Here is a 10,641-nt window from a genome sequence, read left to right on the forward strand (position 1 = left end):
TGAGATGGTCTTCAAGAAGTTCCTGAAAATGCGAGTTGTGCAAAAACTTTAGGTTTCAAAATGTTTTGGCCCTGAAATGAACTCGGCTTCCTTTTTTCCCCCTAGCATTTATTTATTTGTTCAAAAATCAGAGTTAGAGAGGGGAGGGAGAAGAGAGAGATCTTCCATCTGCTGATTCACTCCCCAAATAACCACAACAGCCGGAGCTGAGCTGATCCTAATGCAGGAGCCAGGAACTTCTTTCCAGGGTCTCCCACTTGGGTTCAGGGGTCCCAAGGCTCTTGGGCCGTCCTCTGCTGCTTTCTCAGGCCACCCTAAGCAGGGAGCTGGAAGGGAAATGGAACAGGCAGGACTAGAACTGGTTCCCATATGGGATGCTGGCGCTTCAAAGTGAGCCACCGTGAGATCCCATCTCACATACACATCTTATGTAGGGGAAATCAAAGAGACCATGTAATGAAAAATGTAAGTCATCTGTAGTCTGGAGGCTAATGGCTGCCATTTGTATTCTTTCAGGCTTCTTTTTTCTCCAGTAGATAGGCCTCACACACTGTCTTTTTCATGTCATTTTTTAAGAGCTCTCATCCTTTTCTGTCTTATGTGAGCGCGTCAGTGATAAACTAGGCCGCACAGCACAAGTCAATACTAACATTTCTGCTTCTTGGCTTTTTTCCCAGAATGTCATCATGTAAAATCAGCAGACAGCCTGGAGGCTGTTTTGTGATCATTTAGGATAGGAGGTGGGAGGCAGAAGGGAGCTAGGATTGAGCAGGCCCCCCTGCGTGCTGTGCGTGTGCGGCTTGCTCTCCTGCTGTTTGAACCGGAACTGTGAGGAGAGCTTTGGTACATTTCATCCATTTTTGCATATAACACTTGTCAATGCTGAGCCCCTTTGCCCAGCCTCTTTAAATACTGACCTGTGCCCTGCGGCTTGCCATCAGCCTTTAAGCAATGTGATTACATCAGCTTACAAGAAAGCATTTTGCAAGGTGCTTATTGCTCAAAATAGAGTGAGTTGGTGTTTGTCCTTTTCTGCTGCACCTCCGACACTTGCAGGAGCAGTGTCCCTCATGAGGGTTAGCGCTCTGGCTGAGGAGAGATCGTTGGGAAGAGTCTCCTAAATGACTTTATTTGAAAGGCAAAGCAACAGAGAGGGAGGGAGGGAGGGAGAGATATAAAGACTTCCTCCATCTTCTGGTTCACCCCTCAAGTGGCAGCAACAATCGGCTGATCCAGGCTGGAGCCAGGGCCTGACGCTCATCCGGGTCTCCTAAAGGTTAGTACCTTGGGGCTGGTGCTGGGACATAGCAGGTGAAGCACCAAATGATCCAGCGCCCTCCTAACGAACCCGGGAAGGCAGTAGAGCCTGGCCCAGGTCCTTGGGCCCCTGCATCCACATGGCTCCTGGTTTTGAACTGGCCCAGCCCCAGCAGTTGAGACCACTTGGGGAATGGGAGTTCTCTGTCTTATCTTTTGTGTCGGTATTACTTTCTTGTCTTTCAAATAATTATTTAAAAAAAAATAGCGCCTCATGCAATGTGCAAAACCTCTTGCTTTTGCAAGCCTCGCACGGTCTGGACCATCAAGGCAGGATCAGAAAAACAGTGCAGATGGTGGAAGGGGCCTGCAGAACGGGCTCTGGCCGCTGCACAGCCGCTGGTCATTGCTGGACTGAGAGGCTCCCAGTCTGGCGCATGGACAGATTGTGCTGCATGTGCAGCCCTACCCCAAGGTAGCAGCCCGTCATTGCAGGATGGAATTCTGTGTCTGCTGGACCAGGAATCTCACATAAGGGGCCTGGACAGTGTTGTGGTACAACAGGTTAACCCACCGCCTGGAAAGCCGGCATCACACATGGGAGTGAGGTTTGCATCCTGAGTGCTCTTTCTGATCCTGCTCCCAACTAGCCCAGGCATTTGGTCTGCCACCCACCAGGGAGACGTTGAAGACTGGGCTCCTGGTGTCAGCCTGTCTTAGTTCCAGCTGTCACAGTCATTTGGGAGTGGATCAGTGAATGGAAGATCTCTTTTCTCATTCTGCCTCCCCCTACCAAAAAAAAAAACCTTTAAAAAATGACACAGTCGGCTTGGAAATTGCCTTTCCAAACTCCCTGGAGCGGTGTTTTCTAACTTCCCTTACTAATGTAGACCCAGCAGGTAAGTTGGCTTTCTTAGTTTGATGTCACTAGGTAGGAAATGCCCTTAAAATGAACATATATACGTTAGGTTTTGAATACATAGTTGTTTACATTGAAAGACAGTGAGCTCTTGTGCACTGAATCACTGCCCAGATGTTCCACAGCCGGCACGGCCCAGGCACAGCAGGAGCTGGGACCTCCTCCGTCTAGGTGCCCCAGGTAGGCAGCAGGGACTCTGGTGTCTGGGCCTGTCACCTGCTGCCTCCCAGAACGTACATTAGCAGGTGTAGGGATCAAAGCAGGACTTGAACTTGAGCGCTCTGAGACAGCCTGTACACATGCTTTTATGGGGAAGAGAGGCACCGTGTATATGCACTGCTGCCTTTAATGGTTGAGATGTCTTTACCCACAAGCCTTACGGCAGTCTTAATTAGCTACAGAACAACAATTGTTATCTTAGAAAATGTGTCTTGGCTTCTAGGGCTTGGAAGAGTTCCTGAAGGTGAAGCCCAATGCAGGAACGTGTGATCATCAGAAAGGCAGATATTTCTGTAAAAAACATCGTCTGGGTGACAATTAGCTGAACTGAGCTTGGGTGATTAATGTTTCCTGATTTCTGTTTCTTGTGAGATTCTCTGCTTCTTGAAGGAAGGAAGCAAGAGAAAGATAAAAATGGGAGAAAAATGAGCCAGGGTCAGGTTGATCAGGTTCAGATGACGACATCCTGTGCCTGTTTAGAGAGTTGGAGGAACCGTCCCATCAGAAAAGCAGTCCCCAGGACTTGAACCGTCACACACTGATAAAGCAGGCACAAGGAGGAGCGAGCAGTGCAGTAGAAAATAGGAGAAAAAGGTGGAAATGAGTTGTTGCAGAAGGAATGTCATGGAAACCAGCTCTTACAGGAAGCCCCTGCCTTCTGTGGGCTGGGCAGTGTCTCATGCGTGCCTGAATCCAAGCTGCCTCTTTTGTCTTCCTTTAGGTGTTCTATTACTCGACAGGAATCTTCCAGGACGCCGGGGTCGAGGAACCCATCTACGCCACTATCGGCGCAGGGGTGGTTAATACCATCTTCACCGTGGTCTCTGTGAGTTGAAGGATTTGATGTATTTTGGGGTCGGGAGGGGGGGAAGAAAGGAGGAATTCTTGCTACCAGTATTTGAAAATGGATTGCATATCCTTTGATCTCCCTCTGTTCAACTGGTGACACCTTTTTTTGCTAATGTCCTTTATATGGAAAAAGAAGATATACTGAATAAGTGGGTAAATGTGGTTGTCACTAAGTAAAGATGAAATTGGAAAGAAAACATAGAAAAAACATATTAAGAAAGAAAACAAAGTTGTATATCCTGCTGTTGTAGGTGTTTCTGGTGGAAAGAGCCGGGAGGAGGACTCTGCACCTGATAGGCCTTGGAGGCATGGCTGTCTGTTCGGTCCTCATGACTATTTCTTTACAAATGAAGGTGAGTGCTTTAGAGTCAGGGTGCGCAGGGGAGGGGCGGTGACACGGCCCAAGTGGAGATGACAGATGGCCAAGTTAAGAGAAGTACCATACCTGGAGTTAAGATCAGTGGCCCATTAGCACTGTGGCTTGTAAAATACATCTACATTAATTTCTGAGGCAATCCCACTTTATAGAGGAAGTGGTCTCAGGGCAAACAGGATGTGGGAGATCACAGTGTGGATTCAAGGACCCCAGGGTTTTTACACCGAGTCCAGCAATTGCGTCGTCCCACAGGGCAGCTGGCTCACCTTGTCTGTCACTCACCCTTGGGCTGGGAGTTCCCAGGCTCGGGCTCAACATAACTGACCTTTTTTTTTTTTTTTTTTTACAGACTACGTATGATTTCATGAGCTTAGTCTGCATTGCCGCTATCTTGATCTACGTGGCTTTCTTTGAAATTGGACCGGGCCCCATCCCCTGGTTTATTGTGGCTGAACTCTTTAGCCAGGGACCACGCCCAGCTGCGATGGCGGTGGCTGGTTGCTCCAACTGGACCTCCAACTTCTTGGTTGGACTGCTGTTCCCCACAGCCATAGTAAGTAGCTTCTCCTGAAGGCCACCTAAGCCAGACGCTTATGACATACATGAATAATACTCAATGAAGAACAGGTTATCAAGTATTTTCTAAACACTTATTTTGATTTGAAGGGTAGAATTATAGACAAGGAGAGAAAATGAGATGTTCCATCTGCTGGTTCACTCCCCAAATGGCTGCAGCGGCCAGAGATGGGGCCTCCTCAGGTCCCCCACACGGGTGCAGGGATCCAAGTACCTGGGCCATCCTCCATTGCTTTCCCAGGTCATTAGCAGGAAGTGGAGAAGTCAGGGCTCAAACTGGCACCCACATGCTGCAGGCAAATGATTAAGTCACTGTGCTGCAGTGCTGGTCCAAAATATGAATCTGTGTGAAAGTCAGAGCTACAGAGATGGAAGCATGGATAGCCAGACTGAAGTCAGGAGCCAGGAGTTTCATCCTGGTCTCCCTGGGGTTGAACAGGCCCAAGCATTTGGGTCATGTTGTTCTTCTGCCTTCCCAGGCACGTGTGCAGGGAGCTGGACGTGGAGCCTCAGGACAAGAGCTAGCACTCATGGGATACTGGTTCTGTGGTGCTGGCTATATGTGCCGCACCACACCAGCCTCTAGCTCCCAAGCCTAAACCTGATTTTACCCCTCAAGAACGAAGGTAGGGGAGGGATAAAACTGCAGATTGGTACATTAAGGACCCATAGCCTGAGAAGGGGAAGGGATGGTTTGCCCAGATACAGAACATCAGTGTTAAGACTCAGGATTCCAGCCTAATCCCCAAATCTATTTTGAAGTGGTATTAATGACCTTATGGTCCTAAAAGGCTGGGCAAGCTTAGGGTGTCAACAGATCAAGGTGTGTTGTGTTACAGAATGACCTGCAACTAATTGCTCGAGAAAACAGTTTGACTAGACATCAGGAATGCATTTCCTACTCCCAGGAGTCTTCAGAAACCCATAAGATAACATTTGTTAAATACATACGGGCATGCGATACAATTGCTATTGTTACAAATACAGTTGTTATTGTTGAAAGTTGTTAATGTGAAAAATGGCAGTGGTACAATTGTTAGGTTGTTAGAAATGCAATCACGAAATTCCTGAGATGTTCTGCTCAGTAAGTAGCCACTCGGTGATGATTACGAAGGGATGGCCCGGCGACGGGTAGCAGTGGGCAATGGAATCGCAAATGCATCTCTGAGGACAGTGTTCATGGACTATGGGAGTGTGAGCACCACGTCCATCAGCAGTACAGACATGAAGGGAGTTCATCGGTGGGCCACCAGCGTTTTCTAACGGCCTCCTTTTTTGTTCCTCTCCTTAGGACTATTTAGATGCCCATGTTTTCATCATCTTCGCTGTCTTTCTCGTCATCTTCTTCGTCTTCACCTTCTTCAAAGTTCCTGAGACCCGAGGCAGGACTTTTGAGGATATCACACAGGCCTTTGAAGGGCAGGCTGTGGAGGCCAACAAGTTAGGGAAGAGCTCGGGGATGGAGATGAACAGCGTCCAGCCCACCGAGACCACCACACACGTCTAGGGCGCGCCTCCCTCTGCCTCCCTCCTGACCCACGGAACAGGAACCTCTCCCGACTCGAGGGAGAGACCTCATCAGGCCGGACCAGGACTGCTTCTGGATGCTGCTACTTGATTGCTTTTTCATCCCACATACCCCGCAGGCACTCAGATGAGCCCCTTGCTGGGGGAGTTGGCTCTCCAATGGCTTTTTCCATGGCTTTTTCTTGGACAGTGAACCTACCTTGGTTTCAGGTGGGAGCGGCTCTTGGCAGGTGACAGCTCTGCCAGCCCACCCTCCCTTAGGTTCTGACACTGTTAGGGCGCATGGGAGGTGAGAGTTAGGGCTCCCCGAACCTCAGACTTAACCGAAAGCAGCCAGCCAGGAGGGTGTTGAAGGCTGAGGCAGGGGACTAGCTGACCACCTCAGAATCCTTCCTCTCTCCTGTACAGCTCTGCACAGCAAAGGAACTTGAGTTTATTTATTTTACCTTCCGGTTTTATTGCATAAATATTTATTTTTTTAAGTGTGAAGTAATTTTACCAAAGAATGCAAGGAAATTCAGGTCAGAGGGAGGCATTTGAAGAGAGGTTGTAGCATAGAAGGAGACGCTGGAGTGGTTGGGGCGTAATAAGCAGGGAAGACTTCAGAGGAGAAATTAATTCTTGAAAGGTAGAAGAGGCGGTGGTGCCCGAGGTTCGCCTCTCAGCAGTTTCTGTCTTTAGGGCGTAAAGAAGCGCCTATATTTTATTTCTGGGAAAGGTTATGTGCCTGTCTAAAGCTACTGGTTTCCCTTGGAACTTTTATCTATACTGTTATAGTTTATATATATACACACACATATATATATATGCATATAGTGTTACTTGAAACCTAGGATTGTTACTAAGATAGGTGTTGTAGTTAATGGTGGGTGATGGGTTCTAATTTTGGTTGGAGTCCAGAGGAGGGAAGTTGATTTGTAGAAAACCCCACCACCCCTCGCTGGACCAAATAAATCTCTTCCCTTGTGGTTAGAGCCATCCCACTACCCAGCTGGGAGAGAAGCCCCCAGATGAGAAACCCGAAACGTTTCCTCAGTGGTCTAGGGTTTCTCCACTTTGTTTCGCAGGAGATTTTAGGTGTTGGTTTTTATGTTGTTTCAACCTGTAGCTTTAAAAGAGTACGGGGGGTGGAGTTTGAGATTGTTCATAGCCAGTGTAGAAGCTATGGGAAAAGAATTTTCCTGAATGATTATTTTCCCAGTCTAAGTGTTTTGTTGTTTAAGGTCATGGCATGCTTGTCTGTCTTACCATGTCCAGGTACACCTATTAGCATGCTAGTGATCCTGTGTCAGGTACCCCCTGGGGACTTCAGTCTTCATGTAGACCATCTGAAGTAGTGTGAGTGAAGGTGCAGTGTAGCCCACACTTCAGAATACGAATGTATGTGCACTGTCACTTTGCTCTGGCTGGAAGTAGTATATTGTTGATTTGTCCCATAGCCCTCTTTTGGATAGAATATACTTTAAAAACAAACAAAAACCTTCATTCCTATCCATGTAAATAACACTGCTTCTGCTGGGTGGAGCTTGCATCCAGAACTTCAGAAATCTGGCTCATGACTACCATTTTCTGTTTAAGTTGGTGGGATGGAGAGGGAGAGGTGAGATCAGGGCATTTGACCTTTGGAGGACCCAGGGAGAGAAGGGGGCATCCCTCAAAAGGGAGAAGAAATGAATGGCAGAAGGAGCTGCTGGCTTCTCTAGGGTGATGGCGACGAGGGCTGTCCCGCCCCAGGCGCTGCTTCCTGCAGCATCACTGGTCTCCCTGTAACCTCACATTCAGAAACTGCACCCTGACCACACCCTCCCTCCCCTTGGTCTCCTTGGTGCTCACATTTCAGACCCCTTAGCAAGACCCATGCAGATAAGTGTTTGAGTTCTCATCCTTCCCTCTGGTCATTTGAGCCTTTGGCTTGGAGGACTGGGGTTTTGTGGGAAGGGCGACCTTCCTCTAACTGCGCCTGTACTTCCGGCTCTTGAGACAGTTGGTCGGCAGTAATGCAAGGTGGAATTTTCCCCCCATATCTCAGTGACCAGGCTGTGAATATTTCCATATGAATTTTTCTATTATTGATGTTTCTGTGGTTGTTTTGAAATAAAATTTCTAAAAGTATATATGACAGAGACTCTGTTTTAAATTCTAGGCTTGGTATGGGACATAGGGCACAGTATATGTATATATATATATATAGGCACTGCTGGGGACAGTCTACATAGCATACTGGAGTGCTTGATCTTGCCCAACCCTGGCATTTTGGGAAGAAACCAGCAGATGGAAAATTGCTCTGCTTAATACCTTTAAGACGGTGTGGGAGTAACTTACAATCCTGTCTTGGCTATGCAGTACCTGTTAGGACTTTGGACAAGGTTCCTGTTTACTTCTTTTTTTTTTTTTTTCAATCTTGGAAAGTCAGATATACAGAGGGGAGGAGAGACAGATCTTCCGTCCGATGATTCACTCCCCAAGTGAGTGCAATGGCCAGAGATGAGCGGATCTGAAGCCAGGAGCTCTTCTGGGTCTCCCACACGGGTGCAGGGTCCCTAGGCTTTGGGCCGTCCTCCACTGCTTTCCTAGGCCACAAGCAGGGAGCTGGATGGGAAGCAGGGTCAAAACAAGCCAGTTCCCATATGGGATCCCTTCGCATGCAAGGCAAGGACTTTAACCAGTAGGTTACTGCATCAGGCCTTGGATAAGGTACTTTAAAAGATACATGTGAAAATAGTAACACTTGCTTAGTATGCGGTGTAAGTAAACGGCAATTATTGCTTTTACTACTTAATACATTATGTTGCTTTCTCCCCCCCCTCCCCCCGTGAGAATGAACAGTTTTTCTCCTCCTTCCTTCCTGTTCCATTCATTCTCTGGGAAACTCATCCTGTATTTGTCATGGGGGTTACTGATGGCATGCATCACTAGCCTGCTTCAACGTCCACCCATAGCTCCCGAGCCAACACAGAAACAGCTCCAGTCCCCAGCGAATTCTGTGACCCTTCCAGGGCAGGCTTCCTTCAGTGGTTCACTGGGACTTAACCATTTGTGTCTTAGGGCCGGTTTATAACAGAAAACCCACTAGTGCCTTCAATCACTTTCATGTTGTTAAGTAGCAGCGCTTGATTGGACTACTGGAAACCTCCCGGTGGTAGCTTTTTTATTCCTGTACAGTCCAGGTGGAAGCTCTCTTAGGCCTTGTTTCTAAAACATTACGCTGTGGTACTATATATTTAGGACTTATTTATTTTAATTGGAAAGGCAGATTAGATTTATGGAGAGGAGAGACAGATCTACCCACTGGTTCATTCCCCAAATGGCCACAAAACGGCTGGAGCTGAGCTGATCTGAAGACAGGAGCTTCTGGGTCTCCCACGCAGGTGCAGGATCCCAAGGCTTTGAGCCTTCCTCCACTGCTTTCCCAGGCCACAAGCAGGAAGCTGGATGGGAAATGGGGCTGCTGGGATTAGAACTGGTGCCTATATGGAATCCTGGCACATGTAAGGCAAAGATAAGCTGCTAGGCCCCCATGCCAGGCCTGAATCCTGTGGTTTTTAAACAATTGTTTTGTTAACCTAAACACAGTTAAGCTGTCTTCCTTTCACTGGTTCACTCAGTGACCACAGTGCCCTTTACTAGGCCAAGCCAAAGCCTGGAGTGTGGACTCCATCTCCAGCCATCATCCTTACCCTGCTTCCCCGAGGCACCAGCAGATTGCTGAAGCCAAGGTGAGGCAGCCAGGCCTCGGGCCTGGAGCTCATTCAGGATTCCGGCATCACAGCTCAGCACCAGCCCCGGCGCTGTGCATTTTAGAGGGAATGATAAGATGGAAACAGCCCTGATGGTCCCCAAAGGACTCCAGTGAACACACTGTCCTTTGACTTCATTGCCTGAGCTCCTTTTTCTCTTGTGCTTTTGTATCATCGATTGTTCATGTGACCAGAGTAGTCTTACATCATGTCATTTCCTTGCTTCAAGTTTCCCGGTAATATTTTATTTATTTAAAAGGCAGTTACAGAAACTCAGCATGTAAGAGAGAGCTTCCATCCACCAGTTCATGCTCCACATGGCTGCAACAACGGGGCTCGACGAGGCCATAGCCATGAGCCATCAGCTCCATCCCGGCCTCCCACGGTGAGTGGCTGGACACCAAGCACTCGCACCATCTTCTCGTCTTCCCAAGCTTATCAGCAGGAAGCTGAATCAGAAGTTGTGCAGACTATAGGGGACAACAGCATCTCAGGCAGCAGCTTCACCTACTGCTTCATCATTCTGGCCCCCCTCCACTACCATTTAAACCCGAAAAGTGATGTCCAAGTTCCTTGGTCAGTGAATCATGTGACCTTTTGGCCTAGTGTCATCTTTAGTAAACTATTCTCACTTGTTCCCCAAACCGTCCTGACTGTAGGACACGGTCAGCCTACACCAAGACGTGCCTCTTGAACTTACCCTCCTTGCTTAGAAAGACTTTCCGCTGCCCACATGACTTCATTCTCAAGTAGGTTCTCTGCATTTGTCCCTCTGAAGCCTTGAAGTTTTGCATAGGTTAATGTCTGCAGGACCTAAACTCCGAGGGAGTAAGTTCCTGCTCTGTTTTCTTCACACATAGAATGCTGCCCGAAATAATTGCCACTTATTAAGTATAACTGCCTGGGTCATGATACTGAAGCCATGCATTGGTTTCAACCTGGAAAGTTCATCCGAGGAAGGCCCAGTGCAAAGGGGGAGCTGCCTCTGCTCCCATCACCCCAAGGTTTAAAGGTTTCTGAAGAAGGTAGAGATGCAGTCCGTTGATGAGCAGAGAAATGCAATGGCTGCTCCAGGTGACCACTGCTCTGCAGTTCCTGGGAACAGCTGGTGGCCAGCCAGGCAGGTGGTGGGATGGGGGAGAGGCCTGCTGGGTGATGTCCCAGTGAAGGTGGCCCCTAGG

At 48.2% G+C, this 10,641-nt stretch overlaps 1 protein-coding gene across 4 annotated transcripts in view; it reads left to right on the plus strand.

Moving 5' to 3' along the window:
- Positions 1-5,763, plus strand: part of LOC101534170 (solute carrier family 2, facilitated glucose transporter member 3) — a 67,901-nt gene extending 62,138 nt beyond the window's left edge. For all 4 annotated transcript variants that reach the window (XM_058656069.1, XM_058656067.1, XM_058656068.1 and 1 more), the window contains 4 exons: positions 3,117-3,221; positions 3,496-3,597; positions 3,970-4,173; positions 5,488-5,763. In XM_058656069.1, coding sequence (XP_058512052.1) covers positions 3,117-3,221; positions 3,496-3,597; positions 3,970-4,173; positions 5,488-5,703 — 627 coding nt within the window. In that variant the 3' untranslated portion in view covers positions 5,704-5,763. The remainder of the gene's footprint in view (positions 1-3,116; positions 3,222-3,495; positions 3,598-3,969; positions 4,174-5,487) is intronic.
- The last annotated feature ends 4,878 nt before the right edge of the window (positions 5,764-10,641 follow it).

Source organism: Ochotona princeps, chromosome 27 (assembly GCF_030435755.1).
Source record: "Ochotona princeps isolate mOchPri1 chromosome 27, mOchPri1.hap1, whole genome shotgun sequence".
NCBI lineage: Eukaryota > Metazoa > Chordata > Mammalia > Lagomorpha > Ochotonidae > Ochotona > Ochotona princeps.